The sequence below is a fragment of the Lissotriton vulgaris genome, unplaced genomic scaffold (assembly GCF_964263255.1).
Source record: "Lissotriton vulgaris unplaced genomic scaffold, aLisVul1.2 SCAFFOLD_1424, whole genome shotgun sequence".
NCBI classification, from domain to species: Eukaryota; Metazoa; Chordata; class Amphibia; order Caudata; family Salamandridae; genus Lissotriton; species Lissotriton vulgaris.
Window position 1 is genome coordinate 86,691 of NW_028252076.1, and position 21,253 is coordinate 107,943.

Below are 21,253 nucleotides of genomic sequence, written 5' to 3' on the forward strand. Positions count from 1 at the left end.
TCACTCCTATGGCAGGCCTTAACAATCCTGAAGGCAGAGTGCTTGGAATTATGTGAGATGGTGCTCTGGCATGAGCCAAGCCCGTCTGCAGCTTGCGGAACCAAGTCCTAATAGCTGTTCCATGATAACGCGTACCATATACTCTTAAGTGCATTATAATCCTCGCGGTTATTTGCTATCTTTGGTATCGCTTCATCAAAACATGTCGAGTAAGGTGTCATACGAATTGGAATACTAACCCCTCGCCAATTCTGGCAACGGGGTTAGCATTCCACCCTTCTAGAGGGACACGACATGTATGTAACTGTGAACCCCGGTTAAAGTTAACTCAAGCCTCAGCATCACAAAATGGATGCTGCCACCACAGACACAAGTCTGACCTCCTGCTGCTGGGAGTCCTTCCAGCGAGGAGAGCTCGGACAAAGGGTTTCCTGTCAGGGGCGGTGCTAGCACCATCCCAGTCAGGGTTTTGTGTATCCCAGGTAGGCAGGGCTGAGAGGAAGGTGACTGCAAGTGGCACCCCGGTGCTCACTGTGCATATGCCGGCTCAAACCATTTCCAGGGGCACCCCGGCCCCTGAGCTGGGGAAAGTCCGGACAAGGGAGAGGGGTGTAACCACCCCCCTCCTGGTCCCACCCATGGGCAGGACCTAGTCGCGTGCGAGCCCCTTTTCTTAGAATAAAGGTAGGAGCGGGCCCCCTTCCCAAATTAGATCATCTTGAATCTTGAACTACTTTTGACGAAAGGAACTCTTGACTTTCTTTGAAGGCTCTCCCTTGTGGCTAAGGAGTAGCCACCCTGCACCCGCAGGCACCACCTAAGCATTGCAGTTTGCTGCACGTCCATCCTCCGGATCAAGACTGACCAGCTCGACGAGACCCGGATTCCCTGGCATCTCTGACCTCTACCTGCATCATCAGCCCAGCTGAGATTCGTGGGTGTGACGAGACCTGAGGGACTGGCCATCTTCAAAACCTGCACGACGCTTAACCATCACGACCTCCGAGGGACCCTCGAGTGAGTGCACGGGGGTTTGAGAAGCCCTGACCCAGAGCAGCTCCAGCACCGAAGTCCAGCCCTCCAGCATCCACGAGATCTGCGTGGGGCCCTTCTGCTCTTTGCTGCTTGCCACGTTGTCCGGTCACTTGCCCGTTGGCTAGTGGCCCTCCTGACGACGTACCACGATGCTTTCACCGCTGGTCTGGTTGCTCCAGACTGACCCTCGCTCCCTTCCAAAAGAGGAGCACCCCGGACCCTCCTGGTCCACTCCAGACGCCATCTTGACTCCACCGCGTGGGCTTGCCTTTGCCAAGGTGTGTTGCCCCAATCTTGGATCCAGCATCGCCGACACCAGACACCCTCGTGGGACAGCTCGCACCTCCAGCCTGGTCGCCGACAACGCCTCCTGGCCTGTGTTACTGCAGAGTCCAGCGTCGCCCACTCACCTGATCGCGGTGACCTCATCCGGTGCCACCCTGGTGCCCACGCAATCACTGGCTAGTGATTAAGAACTGAGTCCCCTCTGCTTTCAGGTCGTCTCCATCACCGATCCAGGCTTGGATCACACAGAACCTCTTCACTGGTCGCCTGCCAGCAACTTCTTCTTTCAGGCTTCATAGACTGCAACGAGGATTCCCGACGTCTTTTGAACCCTATGCAGCCGCAGCCCCTGGGCTAGGTAACCCGAGCATTTCGGTGCTCCAACGCAGGTTCACTATCCAAGTGTCCAGATCCTTTTTCGTTCTAAGTCTATCTAGTCGGATTCGTCCGAAAACAGTAACTGTAGAAATACTAGCCCCCATAGACTTTGTCCCGCATCCCGCGTGAGAGTGCACACTCTGCACCCGATCTCCCTAGGCCTCCTGCTCCTAACCTTAGAGTTCAGTAGTGTAGTCCTAGCGATCCTGAAGCCTCTGGATCCAGTTACCCACCTGCTAGTATTTCGCATTCCACTTTTAGTGTATATGGTTTTTCGTGCCCCTCGGGCATTTGTGTAAATTGTGCAACTTGAAGTATTTTCTTAAGAGTTTTGTATTGTGCTTAGCTCCCTGACTCATAAAGAGTTCAGGGTAGACTTGTTATAAATAAATATACTTTATTTTCATAAAAACTTGTGTGGTGTCCTTTCACTTGGTGTTCAAGGGGTATATGTGATGGTAAAACAGCTGGCTTAACACGCCCTCTAGAGTTTAGCCTGAAGACTGCTTTTGTCCACGCTACTAGGATAGCTGGTCTATAAGGTTGACTTACAACCAATCATCAATAAGGGTCGTTTGGAATGATACACAGTGATCACTAGAATAGTGAGCACTATATATCAGGCCAACTTCTCACAGCGGGGATGCTGGAGAAGAGATTATGTAATCATCTCCGTCATCATGATTGGAAAGGTCATCTTGGATTTCCCCCTCTTCATGTGGTTCTTCCTCATCTTCAGATGATGGAGGATCTTGTACTTGTTCCCTTTCCTGATGAAGCACTAATGGTGGTGGTCTGGACCGTGGAGACGTAGCTGTCCTCGCCGCTGGAGGAGCCTGCCTATCCGCTGGAGCCGAGGACTCAGGGAATCGCTGTTTATAGTCCTGTATTAAAAACCTCAAATCAGACAGAATAGACGCTGGTAAACATACCATGGGCGTAATTTGAGTCTGAACCTGTGTCTGAACATTATGCTCTTGGGTAATTTCAGCATCATTGTCATCCTCATCCATACTTTGGCATTGGACCACTAGATGAGACGCGTGCTATCCTCCTCATCCGAATCCTCATCTTGTAGGAGACGAGCCGGAGGCAGTCTTTGCATCCTACCTGGGGATGTTAACTCAGGTGTAATTTCCATTGAAGGACTCGTCAACAACAGGATTCTAGACAATTTATCGTCTATGGAGTGTAGGTCTTGTGACTGTCTCATCGACGGTGGAATCGTCGGTGACAGTTTCCATTGTGGCGTCGACGATGTCCTCGTCGACGGTGTAGCCGACGACGGTATGCCCATTGCCGTCGTTGCTTTCGTCGTCGACGATACTCTCGTCGACGATGACACTGTCGACGGTATCTTTCTCGTCGTCTATTCTTTCGTCGACGGCACACTCATCGACGATGATGATGATGATTTAGTCGACGGTACACTCGTCGACGTCGATGATTTTGTCAACGGCACACTCGTCGACGATGAAGGCTTCGTCGACGGCACAGACGTCGACAGCGCTGGTCTCGTCGTCAACACGGACGACGACGCTGTCGTTGACGATGACGTTTTTTGATGACAATATTCGACGACAAAGGCTTACCCGCCGTCAATGAAGGTGTAGTCGTCGTCGATGATGAAAACGCCGACGATGCTGACGTCGTCGATACCGTCACCGTCGTTGTCGAGACATAGACGTGAGACACAGTCTTCTTTTGCGCAGATGAGGGCGTCGACGATGTCGTCGTCGACGACGGCGCAGGTTTTTTGAAGGTGTGAACCTCCTTCTCAGACGCTTATGTCTTGACCTCTGAAGACTATTTTACAGTCTTCTTTGGAGGAGCGTCTGTAGGGCATGGGGAAGCCACCCTTGGCCTTTTTCAAGACAGCTGTGAGGAGACCGAAGAGTACTCATCCTCCTCCGAAAATTCCAGATTGTGTCTGGTCTTGAGCCTGTTCAGCCAGAGTAAAAGACGTCCTTCTCTGTCTTTCAGCGTTTTTGTAGAAAAAGTTCTACAAATATTGCAGTCTTTTGCTGAATGGTCCGGATACAGGCAATACAAGCATGTCTTGTGCTGGTCTTCAACATGTAACCTCTTTTTTCCACAAGAAGTACATGCTCTGAAGAGACCCTTCTTCTGAGTATCAGCCATAATCAGTCGTGAAGAAAAGAAATCCAAATCTGTGAAGAAAAAAGTTGTAGAAAGGAAGCCTGAGGAGAACTCAGGTGGAGACTCCCTTAGCACAACGTGCGGTAGAACATCTGAGAGACTGAGGCTCCTGATAGGAAGGTTCTAGAGGGAGGTATTAGCTGATTGGCCCTTAGGCCTACTTCTCTCTATATATGTCTATAGGACATTACTTTTCTATGTACCGGAGACTCCCGTCTCGACGACGGGGAATGATTCAGGCATGTGAATCTATGAAAGACACCCATAATACTGGATAAGGAATTGCTACAATATTATTCTGCATCCAGTCTGATGCCTGGGGATACTTATAAAGGCAAGAATATCTGCAGTCATAAGTCTTTATCAGAAATTTGGCCGCATCAGGTTGACCATAAATTCTTCAAGGACTGCCGGCATGACCTCACCAATCATGGCCCATAAAGTGTGAGAAAATTTCTCTAGCAAACAGCTGTCATTGACTAAACAGAGAGGTCTATCGAAAACATCCGTTTCACTAATTCTTCGAATCTCTATCTGGGGTAGGAAATTGCAATCACCATCATCTCAATTGTCATCTCCAAAAGCTGGGTGACTCTAATCAGAGTCACAACTGAAAAGTTAATGGGGTGCCCCTCCGGGAAAAAAGAAAAGTTCTGTCTGAGTCGGATTAAACTCAAACTGGATACCGCTTTGGGGCGCGACCTCAGAGGCAGTGTGATGAATATATCTACTGAAACAGGGTTTATCTCCTGTCCTGGAAATGTCAAGGCCTGCACAGATTGGAAGTTGACTAACGTCAGAACAGAATTTGAAACTCGTTCAGGAGAGACAGATTGAGCAGAGGGCAAACCCGCTGGCAGCAACCTCACAAGAAGGCCTGAAGGGCCCAAAGGTGCACCCGAGGGAGCCAGAAGCAAGCCCAAGATTCACAAAATGGCCTCTTAAGGGCTCAATCTGTGTTGACATCGCTGATGGCCCAAAAAGGTGGGGCTGATCAGTTGAAGAATTAGCTCCTCAGCAGAGGTCAGAGAGCGAGACTAAGAGACACTCTAACATTCTTGTAACTTCTCTGCCTGAGAGTGGAGGAACTGGGATAAATTCACTTGTTTTTCTTGTGCTTCGACCTACCGAAAGACTGGGACTGCGATAAAGACCCGTTGTGGGAACAAACTCAACAGCTGAACTGGTCCGCGCCTTCGAGCCAGTACATTTAGGAGGGATTTCATTCCATTGCACATTGGGGGAAAAAAACGTGTAAAAGTTTGAGGGAAAAGTGTGAGTGAGCTCTAGATCCACATACAAAGGGATGAAAAAAAAGCAACTGATGTCGCCGTGCAAGTTATCATCATCAATTCTGGAGCAGAACAAACTCAATGTGGAGCCACACAGCGCCACTTACCGGCACTCAGGAGCAATGTTGTTTAAATCTTCTGGATCTAGTCTGGTGTCTTGAGATATTCTACAGGTGAGGAATCTGCGGTCAGAGGTATCCATAAGACAGTTCTTGTAAGACGAAATACACTGATCAACATCCGCTCCGTCCACAGACACGCCGTGGAGCTCTGGAACCTTCTCGACACAACATCACCAGACGTCGCCTTCCTCACGGAAACCTGGATGAACGCCTCCTCAGCGCCCGACATCGCCATCGCCATCCCAGACGGTTACAAGATCATCCGGAGAGACCGCGGCAACCAGACCGGAGGAGGCATCGCCATCATCCACAGGAACACCATCCGCATCTCGAGCAACTCCGACGACACCCTCACAACCGCCGAACACCTGCACTTCCAGATCCACACCGATCCCATGACCACCCTCAGAGGCACCCTCATCTACAGACCCCCTGGACCACGCACGCGTTTCAGCGAAGACATCGCCGACTTCATCAGCCCGCACGCCCTCTCCTCCGCCGACTACATCCTCCTCGGGGACCTCAACTTCCACCTGGAGAAAATCAACGATCGCAACACCACCACCCTGCTGGACAACCTCGCCAACCTCGGTCTCAAGCAGCTGGTGACCACGCCCACCCACTACGCCGGACACACACTCGACGCCATCTTCTCATCCAGCAAGGACATCGCTTTCAGCCACGCCACCAGACTCCATTGGACGGACCACAGCTGCGTCCACTTCAGCTTCAGAAGGACCACGATCCACCACCACCAGCAACAGGTTGCACGAAGAAGCTGGAGCAAGATCACGGCCGACCAACTCGCCGCATCCCTGAGCCAGCACCCTCCCGCCAGCTCAGCGAACCCCAGCCAGGCCGCCGACAACCTCACGAAGTGGATCAGCATCTGCGCAGACGACCTCGCCCCACTGAGGACCCCGCCTAGCAGACCCGGCAGCAAGAAAGCCCCTTGGTTCTCTGACGAACTCAAGAGCTCCAAGAAGAAGTGCCGAGCCCTCGAGAGAGCCTGGAGAAGAGACCCAACACCAGACAACATGACCACCCTCAAGCTCGCCACCCGGAAGCACCACCAACTGATCCGCGCCACTAAGAAAACAGCATTCAAGGAGCGGCTGGACAACAACGCACACAACAGCATGGAACTCTTCAACATCGTGAAAGAGCTCTCCAACCCCAACGCCGGAAACAACGACATCACACCATCGCAAGACCTCTGCAACTCCCTCGCCTCGTACTTCCACAACAAGATCGCTGACATACACAACAGCTTCAGCACACAACCAACGCTCCCCACAACCGCACCAACGCCCCCCACCACCACCCTCAGCGCCTGGACCCCGATCAGCACCGAAGAAACCATCCGCACGATGAACTCCATCCACTCCGGATCGCCCACCGACCCCTGCCCTCACCACGTCTACAACTAGGCCGACGCTGTCATCGCACCCCACCTGCGAGACATCATCAACACCTCCTTCGACACCGCCACCTTCCCTGAGAGTTGGAAGCACGCCGAACTCAGCGCTCTATTGAAGAAACCAACAGCGGACCCCACCGAACTCAAAAACTACCGCCCCATCTCGCTCCTCCCGTTTCCAGCCAAAGTCATCGAGAAGACCGTCAACAAGCAACTGGCCGCATTCCTCGAGACGAATGGATCCCTCGACCCATCTCAGTCGGGCTTCAGGGCCAACCACAGCACTGAGACCGCCCTCATTGCTGCCACCGATGACATCCGTACCCTGCTCGACAACGGAGAAACAGCGGCCCTCATCCTCCTAGACCTCTCCGCAGCATTCGACACTGTCTGCCACCGCACCCTAGTGCAGCGCCTCAGCAACGTCGGAATCCAAGAGAAGGCTCTGGAATGGATCATCTCCTTCCTCGCTGGAAGGACACAGAGAGTCCGCCTACCCCCGTTCAAATCAGAAGCCACCGAAGTCATCTGCGGCGTACCACAGGGATCATCGCTCAGCCCCACCCTCTTCAACGTCTACATGAGCCCCCTAGCGGCCATCGCACGCCAACACAACCTCAACATCATCTCCTACGCCGACGACACACAGCTGATCCTCTCCCTCACCAACGACCCCTCCACCGCCAGAACCAACCTTCACGAAGGGATGAAAGACGTGGCCGAATGGATGACGTCCAGCCGCCTGAAACTGAACTCAGACAAGACGGAAGTTCTCATCCTGGGCTCGTCGCCCTCCGCCTGGGACGACTCCTGGTGGCCACCCGCCCTGGGCTCCGCACCCAAACCAACAGACCACGCACGCAACCTGGGCTTCATCCTGGACTCCTCCCTCTCCATGACCAGACAAGTCAACGCCGTCTCCTCGTCCTGCTTCAATATCCTGCGCATGCTACGTAAGATCTTCCGGTGGATCCCCACCGAGACCAGGAAGACGGTCACCCAGGCCCTCGTCACCAGCCGACTGGACTACGGCAACACCCTCTACGCCGGAACCACCACCAAGCTCCAGAAGAGACTCCAGCGAATCTAGAACGCCTCAGCCAGACTCATCCTCGACATCCCCCGACACAGCCACATCTCCGGACATCTGAGAGACCTGCACTGGCTCCCAGTCAACAAGAGAATCACCTTCCGTCTCCTCACCCACGCACACAAAGCCCTACACAGCCAAGGCCCGAGATACCTCAACAGCCGCATCAACTTCTACACTCCCACACGCCAGCTCCGATCAACCAGCCACGCCCTCGCCGCCGTCCCCCGCATCCGCAGAGCCACAACAGGAGGAAGGTCCCTCTCCTACCTGGCCGCCAAGACCTGGAACTCCCTCCCGACCCACCTCCGCCTGACCCAAGACCACCTCGCCTTCAGGAAGCAGCTCAAGACCTGGCTGTTCGAGCAGTAGCGGACCCCCCCCCCCAAGCGCCTTGAGACCCTCCGGGTGAGTAGTGCGCTATATAAATGTTTTGATTGATTGATTGATTGACAGTTTTGTCTTCAAGATTTTCACACCAGTTAGGTATAAACAACAAATGTTGTATGGGTACTGGGGCTAATCAAGTTTTTATGGAAATTATTAGCAGATTGTCTGGTTTCTACTCTAGGGGCAAAAAGGGTCAGGTGACGTGACATGGTGACACCAATTGTCATATGTCATGCTATCACTCTGAGAAATGCCACCACTGTCATTCATGCTCCTGGCTAATATTCATAGTTAGGACACACAGGTATCCTGGGATCCCCTACAGAGTCAGAGGTTTTGTGTTTATAATTGTCTTGACTGAAAAGCTTTAGTATTTGGTCAGAATCAAGAAAAATTATACACATATTTAGATATTTAGCACAGTGAATTTGTAATTCAATGGAAGGACCAGGCACGTTTGGAAAGCGGCACCCTTCTCACGGAAACTTGTGTTGATGTTCTCAATCATTGCTTTGTGTAGCAGTACAGGAGGTTCCTGATACTATGCTGGATTATTATGGTACTGTGTTTCTTTTTGAACATACCTTTTCCTTCTTCTCCTTTGGCTTTTTCTCTTTGTTAACATCCTTCTTAACATCCTTCTTCACAGGTGTTTTCTTCTCCTTATTCTCTTTGTTATCTTTCTTTTTCTGCTTTTTCTTAACTGTATTCTTTTCCAAATCATCTTCCTATGAAACAGGCAGCACACTCTTTAATTTCACATTTATTGCAAAAAGCAGTACTTCAGCATTAATCAAGAGAGGACAATAACACATTTAAATAGTGCATCTACAACCAAATCCTTGTTTAGAGAAAGAGGAATTTCAGTTACAATATTTCCAACAGGTTCATTTCAAATCTGTAGAGCCTGTTTGTAAGGAGAATAAGGGAAGTGAATGAGAGGGTGGAATAGTAATGAACAAGTTACTTACCTTCGGTAACGATATATCTGTAGGAAACATTAGTTAGTGTTAGATTCCTTACCTTAGAATATCCCCAGGCGTCAGTCTGGATCCGGAAACTTTTGCGTAGCAGTACCCCTGCGCGTCGGTAGGCGTCGTCTGCAGGCGTCCCCTGCGGCTCCGCGTCCGTCGTCGGCGTCGTGCGCCGTGATGACCTCGCTGGAGTATATAGACGCCGCCTCCGCGCGCTGACGTAGGTTCTTTGTACACAGCTTTTCCGCGCCAGGAGACGCAGAGCCATGAGAGAACCAACACTGGTGCCATGTAAAACTAGGGCCCTGAAAGGGATGTCCTTAACCCTAGGTATCAGTTCGCAGAACGGGGAGGATGGGTGGGTTCGGTAAGGAATCTAACACTAACTAATGTTTCTTACAGATATATCGTTACCGAAGGTAAGTAACTTGTTCATCTGAAAGAAACACGTTAGTGTTAGATTCCTTACCTTAGAATAGATACCCCAGCAATACCAACCCCGGTGGTGGGTCTGCGAACCAATACATTCCTACACCAGAAAGTCCTGGAGGACAGAACGGCCAAAGAAGCCATCCCTCCGGACCTGACTGTCCAGGCAGTAGTGCCTCGCGAAAGTGTGCAGCGAGGCCCACGTAGCCGCCTGGCAAATGTCCTGCAAAGGGACTCCCCGGCCCAAGGCAGTAGTAGCCGCCGTGGCCCGAGTGGAATGGGCCCTTAGCCCAACAGGAGGCTCCTTTCGAGCCAAAGAGTAGCACGCTTTGATGCAGAGAACGACCCATCGAGAGATGGTCCGTTTATGGACCGCCCGTCCCTTCTTCGCACCCACGTAGCCAACAAACAGTTGGTCATCCACCCGGAACTGGCGTGTGCGATCCATATAAAATGAAAGCGCACGTTTTGGGTCCAGACGATGGAGCCGCTCTTCATCCTTTGAAGGATGCGGAGGCGGGAAGAAGGAAGGGAGGGTGATGGACTGCCCGATGTGAAAGGCCGAAACAACCTTGGGCAGGAAAGAAGGTCTAGTCCTCAGAACCACCTTGTCAGGATGAATGGACAAGAAAGGAGGTTTGACAGAAAGAGCCTGGAGCTCACTCACCCTCCTGGCAGAGGTGATGGCAACCAGGAAAGCCGTCTTTAAAGTCAGGAGACGGAGAGGGCAAGAATGAAGGGGCTCAAAGGGAGCACACATCAGAAAGGTCAGAACCAGGTTCAAATCCCACTGAGGCATCACAAACGGAACAGGTGGAAACATGTGAGTGATGCCCTTCAAGAATCGAGTTACAATCGGGGATTTGAACAAAGAAGGCTGATCAGGAAGCCTTCAAAAGGCTGAAAGGGCAGAAAGGTAGCCCTTGATAGTGCCCAGAGCAGAGCCCTGCTGGGCAAGAGAGAGAAGAACAGAAGAACCTCGGAAAGAGGGGCAGAGAGTGGATCCACAGCCTTTGCTGTGCACCATGCCACAAATCTGTTCCACCGACAGGAGTATACCGACTTAGTGGAGGGACGCCTGGCTGCCAGAATTACATCACAGACTTCAGGAGGCAAGTCAAATGGCCTCAACTGCCGCCGCTCAATCTCCAAGCATGGAGGTGGAGACTGGACAGGTTCGGGTGGAGAACCGTCCCCTGCTGCTGCGACAGAAGGTCCTCCTGAAGGGGCAGGCGGATCGGGGGACCGACTGACATGCTGAGTAGCTCGAGATACCAGTACCTTCGAGCCCAGTCCGGGGCCACAAGGATGACTTGGGCCCGGTCGCGCCTGATCTTCTTCAGCACTCTGGGCAGAAGTGGTATAGGCGGAAAGGCGTATAACAGACCGCAACTCCACTCGTGCCGAAAGGCGTCGCCGTGCGAGTGCCGTCTTGGAAACTCCAACGCGCAGAACTGATGACATTGCGCGTTCTCTTCTGTGGCGAATAGATCTAACCAAGGCTCTCCCCATCGCAGAAAGAGACCTTGCGCCACGTCCGAGTTCAGACGCCATTCGTGATCCATCGAGCACCGACGGCTGAGTTCGTCCGCCCTGGCGTTCAGGGAACCTGCCAGGTGTTGAACCGTCAGAGTCACGCCCTGACGTTCCAGCCATTGCCAGAGGCGCAGAGCCTCCTGGCAAAGGGTCCACGACCCCACTCCGCCCTGTTTGTTGCAGTACCACATGGCGGTGGTGTTGTCGGTGAACACCTGCACCACACTCCCGTTGACAAAGGGGAGGAATGCCTTCAGTGCTAGACGAATCGCCCGCAGCTCCAACAGGTTGATGTGGAGCCGGGACTCCGCCGGAGACCAGATGCCTCTGATCTCTGCCTCTCCCAAGTGGCCACCCCAGCCCTGGAGGGACGCGTCCGTCACGACAACGTGCTCCGGTTGGGGAAGGGAGAGGGATCTGCCTCTGACCCAATCGCAGTCCGTAAGCCACCACTGTAGTTGTCTCGCAGTGCCCTCCGAGATCAAGACGTGGTCGGACAAGTTGCCCTGATGCTGGGCCCACTGAAACTTCAGGTCCCACTGCAGAGCCCGCATCCGCCACCGGGTGTGATGCACCAGAAGGATGCAGGAAGCCATCAGTCCCAGCAGCCGCAGCGTCAACCTGACCGAAACCCGGGATAGCGGCTGAAAGATGGGAATCAAAGCCTGAATATCCCGGACCCGCCGTTCCGGAGGATAAACCCGAAACTGCGCCGAGTCCAGAACCGCTCCGATGAAAAGGAGCTTTTGAGAGGGACACAGGTGTGATTTCGGCACATTGATGGAGAACCCCAGGTCGTGCAAGAGGTCTGCCGTCATCTGAAGGTGGTGGACGACTATCTGGGGCGAGCCCGCCTTCAACAACCAGTCGTCTAGGTAGGGGAAGACTGAGACCCCCAACCTGCGCAGATGGGCTGCGACCACCGCCATCACCTTTGTGAACACCCGTGGGGCGCTGGTAAGGCCGAAGGGAAGCACGATAAACTGAAAGTGCTCCTGGCCTACCGTGAACCGCAGGTAACGCCGGTGGGCCGGCAGGACGGGGATGTGAAAATAGGCATCCTGCAAGTCCAACGCTACCATCCAGTCTTGTGGGTCTAGAGCAGCCAAGACCTGAGCTAACGTCAACATCTTGAACTTCCCCTTCCGGAGGAAGCAGTTGACGTTCCTTAGATCCAAGATAGGACGTAGGCCCCCCTTGTCCTTCTTGGGTACCAGAAAGTAGTGGGAATAACAACCACGCCCTACTTCTGGCCCAGGAACGCGCTTGATGGCCCCCTTGGCCAAGAGGGCCGTAACTTCCTCCTGCAGAAGTGTCAAGTGGTCCCCCGACACACGGTGGTTCTGCGGTGGCATGGCTGGAGGAGTGGTCTCGAAGGGGAGGGAGTAGCCCCTTCGGACGATTTGCAGCACCCACCTGTCCGAAGTTATCGTGCGCCAGTGAGCGTGGTGATGGCGAACCCTGCCACCCACTGGCGTCACATGGGGCCGAAAGCACGGACTAGGAGGATTTTGAGGCAGATGCTGCGGGGGGAGGTGTGGTCTGACCCCGCCGTTGTCCCCGACCGCCACCACGGCGGTTTCCACGGCCGCCACCGCGCTGAAAGGATTGTTGCGGCGCGCGGCTGGCAGCACGTGTGGGGGCGCCCCTTCCTTGGCCACGAAAGGGACGAAACGAACCCGGTTGCTGACGCTGGGTCGAGAGACCCAAGGACTTGGCCGTGACCCTGGAGTCCTTGAAGCGTTCCAGCGCGTGGTCCGCCTTATCACCGAACAGGTGACAGCCATCGAACGGCATGTCCATCAACGTATTCTGGACATCTGCCGAAAAGTTGGCGGATCTCAGCCAGGCGTGGCGACGAATCGCCACCGTCGTTGACATAGCTCTGCCCAGAGAGTCGGTCGTATCAAGACCACACCGTATCGAATATTTAGCTGCATCTCGGCCCTCAGCCACAGCCTGACCGAGTTTTGCCCGCACCTCCATGGGGCATTCTGGCAGCAGTTCCGCGACCGTATCCCACACAGAGTGGGTGTAGCGGCCCAAGAGGCAAGCGGTGTTGCAAGACCGCAGGCCCAAACTAATGGACGAGAAGACCTTCTTGCCAAACTGGTCATACCTCTTGGATTCCCGGTCGGGCGGGGCCGACGGGAATGCGGACTGGGAGGTCGAGGCCTGGATCACCAGACTCTCAGGAGTGGGGTGGGTAGACAGGAACTTGGGGTTGTCCGGACAAGGACGGTGGCGCCTGGCCACGTTCCGATCAACAGGCGCACCTGAAGCGGGCCTGGACCACGTGCCCAACAGAACGTCTGACAAGGCTTCATTAAACGGCAGCAGTGGCTCCTGTGGGCATGACTGCGGTTTGAAGACCTCAGTGAGGATGTTAGGTCTCACGGCCGCGACGGGGAGCTCAAGGTGTAAGGCCTTGGCAGCCCTCATCAGCACCACTGAATATGCAGCTCCCTCCACCGATGCCACGGATGGAGGAGAGATCAAACCAGGGTTAGGAGAGTCGTCCAGACCACTGGCATCCCCCAAGTCACCTGTCCAGTCCGGGTCATACTGGCACTCGCGTGACAGAGGGTCCTCGGACCCCTCCCAACCTTCACCGAACTCTTCATCCTCTCCGTATTCGGAGTCAACGATGTACACCGGCTCCTCGGGGTTCATGGGCCCCACCGGCGCCGAGCCCGGCGTCGAGCGACGCCGGTCCGACTCCGCGTCCGGCGTCGGGGAAGGTAAGGGGACGGCGCCGCCCGGAGCTGGCGTCGGAGCCCCGTTGCCGGCCGGAGCCGGCACCGGAGAACCGGCGCCGCGCGGGGACAGCGTCGTGGGTAACCCCGATGGTAACGGCGCCGGAGAGGCCGGAAGACCAGCCGGCGCCGATCCCGAAGGCCCTTGCGGCGCCGGGGTCGGAGCCGTCGGCGGCGCCGGGGCCGGAGCACCCGACGGCGCCGAGGCAGGGACACCCGAACCGCTAGGGCCCCCAGACGGTGGCACTGGGCCCGAAGGCGCCGTAGGCCCCGTCGGAGAACCGAGCGCCCTCATGGCCATGAGGAACGCCTCGATCTCCTCAGGCGTCGCGCCGTGCCCAGGGACCGGAGGGTATGAGGCAGGCCGCGCCGGCGACTCTCGCGGAGCCGCGGGGTTGGGGTCACCCGAGCCCCCGGCCGCATCGCGCGAGCGTCGGGGGGGAGTCGGGGGTACGATGACGACGCCCCGACTTCTTGTGCTTCTTACCTGATGAGCCTGACGAGTGGTGTCGACTTCCGGAACGCTCGGCGCGGCTCCGCGACCGCTCCCTCGAACGCTCTCTCGACCTCCGGCCGGACCGGGACCGCTCCCGATCCCGACGTGGGGCCGACACCCGGAGCTCCAGTAGCTTGCGGGACCGCTCCCGCCTAGCATTGTTGGTGAGGGCCCGGCAGTCGACGCAGGAGTCCACGTCGTGGTCGGGGCCCAGACACCGGAGACAGAGGCGGTGATGGTCTGTGACCGACATCGTGCGCTCACAGTCATCACAGTGCTTGAACCCAGGCATCCTATCAGGCACAAAGAGTGAAATAACAATTCGAAAAACTTGGTCAAAAGACCGGAGTACTGCTCTTCAGATCTGCGTCCACTGGCGCGGAAAAAAGAAGAACTGACGTCAGCGCGCGGAGGCGGCGTCTATATACTCCAACGACGTCATCACGGCGCACGACGCCGACTACGGACGCGGAGCCGCAGGGGACGCCTGCAGACGACGCCTACCGACGCGCAGGGGTACTGCTACGCAAAATTTCCGGATCCAGACTGACGCCTGGGGATATTCTAAGGTAAGGAATCTAACACTAACGTGTTTCTTTCAGATGTAGGAGGTACACCGGAATTCTGAAGCAGAAGGCTGCTGACCATTCAGAACTCAGATACCAAAACCACTCTCAATCTCCCAAGCCAGACTCGCATCACACCACATACATCTGAAGGAGCTCCACTGCCCCAGCATACCTCAACAATCGCATCTGCTATCACAAACCTTCCAGACACCTCTGCTTGTTCAAACTCTCAATCGCACATGTCCCACGAATACAGAAAACCAGATCCGAAGGTTGAATATTCCTCTACATTACTCCTAAAGCATGGACCCACCTGCAACCACAGACAGAAGAAGCTGAAGACCTGGCCATTTTATAAGTCTCACTAGGCCCTAGGTTTGGCTAGACTCACATCTTCTCAGCGGCAGGATACCCTTCCGGAAGATAGTGCACTCTACATATCTGCATAGAAGTGCTTAATTTGAGCTGGTGGTTTCCTATGCTCGGTACCGACGCTTAATTGAGAACACCGGGACTTAGGACAGCTGGTGGCGTTGTTTGTGTAATATAGAGATAAACACAACAACAGTTGTTTATTAAGCAAATAGACATTAAAACAACTAATACTTGCCTCCTAAGCCACTCCTTTAGCTTTGGGGGCCTCAAACAGTCTGAAATGTAACATGCAGTGAGATGGCTAGTAGTTGTGTAAGTACTGTCATTGGCAGAAGCGGCAGGGGCGGCCTCCTGAGGAGGGCCCTGGCACCTATTGTTTTACAAATTAAGCACTGCTGCATAGCATAACTTAACAACCCGAGGTGTGGGAGCTCAGCGAGCGGTCTTGAGACATTTCACTTGAACGAGACCGGGAGGTATGCAGAGCTGACCGCCAGGCCTCCAAGAGCTTTCAGGACCGCTCCCGCAAACACTTTGGATTCATGGCCAGGCAGTCTGAGCACAACTTCGGGTCATGGCCGTGCTCCAGACACCAAAGGCACACAAGGTGCGGGTCCTTCACTGACATCAGTCTGTGACAGACCTGGCAAGGCTTGAGGCCGGACCGACGATGGGACATCCCTTGCAATCCATGAGTCGAAGACTCAAATAAGAAGTCGACAAAACGTTGAAAAAGTTTAGTCACTAAAGGGTTAGCTCTCTCCGGATCTGTGCTAGGCTGACTTGGAAAAAGAAAGAACTGACATCAGTGAGCAGGGGCAGCATCTAAGCAGACACCGCAACTTTATCCTGGCGACCACGACACCGACGCGAAGTCGACCGACGCCAACAACCGGCGTGCAGGAGTACAGGTAAGAAAAAAATTCTCCGGACCTAGTCTGATGCCTGAGGGTAATTCTAAAGGTAAGGAATCTATAACTAACTGTCTCTTTCAGATACCTAATTATCGAAGGATGTGTTCTAGTCGCCCGAATCACACAGAGCGTATGAACACATCTACGCTGAGAAGTGGCTTAGATACACTTATTTTGTAATTTGTATATCCAAGTCTATCTTTGTGGTTTTTAGGTAAACTTAAAAAAAATTGATAGAAGCAATGCATCTGGAAAGAAATGCTGCCCTTTCTGACACAGTGCTCTTCTCTTTTTTTATCTAATTGATTTATGCCAAAATGAACTTCTGATCAATCAACAGCTCACTTTAAATTTCAGATAGAATAATAGGTTTCCTGTTGTAGGGAGGTGTGACCACCTCCCAGACAGGACTTAGTGTATTGGGCTAGGGTCACTTGCCAGCACCACCAGACTGCTTTAAAGGGCACAAATGGTGCCTGTTAGACCTGTCAGCCCTAGGGTGGTCTTTCCCTGTGATTTTGTTTGCCCTTGCCTCATTTTTCCCACCTACTTTTTGTTGGCTTTAGGACTCTGGGCACTCTCCCATTGCTAATCAATGCCAGGGTGCAGGTGCTCTCTTCCCCACTGATCCCTGCTACTGCAGCGTGGTCTGTATAGGCGCACTCTAGTAGCCAGGAGCTGGCTGGAACCCTTAAACAATGTTGCCATACCAGCCTGCCCATAGCTAGAATGAGGGAAGTTCCTGGAACCTTCCAGAATAGGGGAGGCACCAACTGCCACTGCCAACTGCCAACTGACACTATATAAGGAAAGGGAGGGAAACTTTCTAGTCAGTTGGGGCATCACTGACCTGGGGAACCCACGCAGGAGTTTTAGGCGGGAGGGCCTAGTGAGGAACCTATGCTAATGGGAGTGACAGGATTTAGGTGCTGCCTCTTAAGTTGGGTGAGGTGTCCTAAGCTAGCCCCCTGATCTGGCCCAGTGGTAGGGAACGCCAGGGTCCATCTGCAGTGACTGAGGAAAAACTCATCAAGCCTTCAACTCAGAACCCCCCCCCCCCCCTCTCAGCAACTTTAAGTAACCAGCAACTAAGGGCGCAGAACCATCCAAGCGCCAAGAAGTCTACTTTCCTGTGACCAGAGATCGCTGGGGGATCGACCAGGTACTGGACTTGTGCGGCCCTGCGCAACCCCTGCCTGCATTGGGGTCTAACCGCCCCACCTGTCTCCCCCCTGACTGACTCTCTGCCCTCCATTCCCCCCTGCATTGCTCGCTGTCTCACTTGAAAAGCGCTATAAATGGTCCCCTCCTCAAGCGCTATGGCCAGAGACTGCCTGTTCTTCGGAAACTATTGAAATGGCCTTCCTTGCCCTGCCGTGCCTAGCGCTGTGAAGCATCTCCCAAGGGCTGTACCTTGCGCTCCTCTGAGGCGCCTGAGGGAATCCTGTGACGAGCGCGGCATTGGCGCCGCTCCATCAATGCCCGGGGCGCTTCCGGCCGCCAGCGCTGCTGCCTGCCCTTGCACCGGGTCTCGCGGCCCCAGCGGAGCCCACTCCGTCACTTGCTTTCCCCCTCGGCGGCCCCCGAGTGCCAGAAGAGGGCCGCCGCATCACGTGGACCAGGCTGCGTAGGCCTGAAGGCAAGCTGTTCCATCTCACGTGACTGGGAGCGCGACCGCGTCACCGGCCACGCCCCCGCCAGAGCCGCACAGCTATTGGAGGCTGCAAACGAGCCCCTCATCAGCGCTGGCACCCGGAGAAGAGCTGGATTCGCCGCGGAGGGGTGGTGGAGAAGCCCCGGTGCCCCCTCCGCTCTGCCCCGCATTGTGTCACCTTGCCCCGGGCCGGTGCTGTGCGACAGTCTCTGCACTGCGCCGGGCAGCATGCGAGCCCGGTTGGATAAAAAGCTCCTCCCTCCACCTCAAGCCACCGCAAGGGCCCCGTAGGGCCGAAGAAGTGAGGTAACCCCCTGGGGAGGAGGGCGGTAGGCTGGGAGAGGCCCGAGTTCGCCCCTCCCCCGGGGTTAACTGAGACTGGGTCCTGTTGGCCCCTTCTAATGTGCCTTAAGAGTTTGGAGGTTGGAGGATTAAACACTGTCCCTAGTGCACCATATTTACAAGCCTGAAATGTTCATAGTGCACCATATTTACAAGCCTGAAATGTTCATAGTGCACCATATTTACAAGCCTGAAATGAGAGGGAGCTTCACTTCACTGTACTGAATTTTCTTGCAGAGGTGGGCTTCCATAGTATTCTGATGATCTGATCTAGGTCGCAAGCCGACCGGTATTCACAAGAAGAAAGGCTTGTCACAAATGACTAAAGGTTGTGTTCTTTGGAGTTCCTTGTTAGACTGATAAGTACTTGCCGATATGTTTTATTACCTTTAAGGAAAAGCGTCCATGAGAGGTTTGATGTGTTACTTAAACGCATTACTATAGTCGCTTCTTGTAGGATCCTCCAGGTTAATACAAATACCCCTTTGCCTGTCAGAGAGTATGATGCGACAGGCGGGGTTAGTTAGTGTTTCGCTGCTAGATGAGCAGGTTATTGTTTTAATGAAATGTTCACCCATTCCTAGGAAATGCAACCTGAACGTGATTCATGAAATGTCTTAATGAAATGCTTACCTGAAATGCCAATGAATCAATAATGCATCGCTCTATTTGAAAGCCTATATAAAAGATCTTGATTTTTCAAATACAACTACTGGTGTGGTCTCCATTATTGCGCCACTGTGTGTTTCATTGGATGAGTGTGTTAAGTAGCGGCTTTACACGCAAGCCCCTGGCTGCCTTCCTGCTCGAGCAATGCTACCCCCTTGACAGCTGGTGCCCCAAGTTCTTACAGTGCCCTCCTTGCATACTCCAGTTAGAGCCAGTTCAGGAACCCTTCGTTTCTGCTCTGGTGCGATGACAGGGGAGTATCCTACCGTTTGTCCAGCTCTCGTCTGGGAGGGACCCCGAGTCATCCCAACCCTTTCCTTAGGGTACTTAAGGGCTCCCCTGTGGGTGGATCCACAGATTTGTCGTGGGACAAGACTCGACCCTGAATCCGCATCGCTCTTCAATCGTCTGAACACTTGGACTTGGCTGGACTTCCAGTGGAAGACTCCTGCTGCTCCTGGTCTCTCTGTTCTTCAAGTCTTCTGCATCGTCTGTGTCTGTGCTTCATCCAGGTTCTCCAAAAGTACGGTGAGCATCAAGGACACCCGCAGAAATCTCCCTCTAAGTGAATGAGTCACTCCCCTGCATCTCCAGGCACTGCAACAAAGTTGACCGATCTGCTGCTCCTGACGTCCCATGGACATCTTGAGGCTCAGCAACACAGGTGGTGGTTCTGTGGCTCCCTAGAGGCCCGAACTGTCTTCCCTGCAATTTGGAGGACAGTATCCCTTGTCAAGGCTGCTGGGACCAAACCCCTGTGCAATGCGTCAACTTGGCTTTATTGAGCAGCACTCCAGAGATCTTCTGGCTACAAGAAGCTCCAGCACCTCGCTTCCTGAAGAACAAAGTCCTCCCTGAATCTCCTGTATTGTGGGCTTCCGACTTTGGTGAGCTGAGTGATGTCCTCTTGCGACTCATGTGCCTCCGGATTGTGGGTCCTCCTGAGGGTCTTCTCTTGCTTCAGTGGGCTCCCCTGCTTGCTCAGGGCCTGCCTTTAGTGAGTGCCTTAAACCTTGCAGGTTCCAACATTTGTTTCTTTAATTCTCCACACCAATTGCGGCTACCAAGGTTTGTTGGTGCTCCTGCCAGACATCGACCACCTAGACACTGACATCCGACGTGGGACAGCTCGTGCACGGCTCATGGCCTTCCTCAGCGTTGTCTGGTCCTCCCAGCTGCGGCGACAAGGTCACTGTCATCTTTTCTGAACCTCTCAACCTTGGTGGGCATTGTGCTTCTGTGCCTCCTGGTCACCTTGGAGTGGCATAAACTCTGTCTCCTCTCTATGGTAGGTTCCGAAGTCACTTCACCCCTATGCACCGGCCTTCCCTGCGGCAGGTAACCTGGTTCCTGGGGCATCCTCTGGTGAGGTGGCTCTCCAACCTTCTGTCTTCGGAAGGGTTTTCCCGGGGTCCTACAGGAAGGGTTCTTCTTGAAAACTGCAACTGCGATTTCTCCATTGACTCCCATTGGACACGCAGCTATATTTCCAATTTTCACACAGCCTCTGTGGGGTTCTTGGGTACTTACCTTGGGTAGTTCTTGTTTCCTCAGCACCACACCCAGGATCATCTGAATGAGGTTACATGGGATCAATCTAATACCCCATATAGATATCCCCCACCTCTTTTTAACATTGACCGGGAACCCTCGAACTGTTAATTAAATTAACCTTTGTGAGGTCTCTCGAGTCAATTTTAATTAATCACCATGTCACTTGCACAACAAACATTATAAAAAAAAACCCAGCTCCGCAGTAATTCGGGCGTCGCAGCACACCCTGAAAGCATTCAGCAACTAGGGTGGGAACCCTCTGATGAAGAACGTAACCAACTAGGTAGGTGAGTGAGGGTTCTGTTAAAAAACCCTGTGGGTTCCTACACCTAAAGGGACAAAAGGAGAAAAAAGGAACAAACGTAAAAAAAGCATCAGGTGGCTGATCCGTTCTGTATTTGTTTGGTATTAAGTCAATTCATAGACATTACAAGTGGAATGGAAAGCCATCTTAAGTACATGTACTGGACACTGGTGAATACCAGTTCCCCAGCTACATGATGGTTTTACGAAAACCAAGGATTTTTGTTATCAAACCTCTTGTATTAATAAACCCACACTGATTCCAGTGATGGATTTATTAATGCATGCACCCAGAGGGTACCTTAGACGTACCCCCTGAAAATTACTAGTACACTAGTGTGCTGGCTGACCGGTACAGTCAAGCCTGCCACCACAGATGCGCTTCTGGTCTCCTAGGAGATGTGAGCTCCGCTCTCAGAGGTCAGTAACAATGTCTGCTCTGGCAGGACAGGAAGTGTTTACATCTCCTTCAAACAGGATGGGCAGCAATCAGCATACCAAGGCCAGAGT

At 53.6% G+C, this 21,253-nt stretch overlaps 1 protein-coding gene across 1 annotated transcript in view; it reads right to left on the minus strand.

The window, feature by feature from the left end:
* Positions 1–21,253, minus strand: part of LOC147662684 (ATP-dependent chromatin remodeler CHD2-like) — a gene marked incomplete at its 3' end in the record, with an annotated part of 564,171 nt that overhangs the window by 31,519 nt on the left and 511,399 nt on the right. Inside the window, exon 14 of the mRNA XM_086950980.1 lies at positions 8,757–8,900. Coding sequence (XP_086807106.1) covers positions 8,757–8,900 — 144 coding nt within the window. The remainder of the gene's footprint in view (positions 1–8,756; positions 8,901–21,253) is intronic.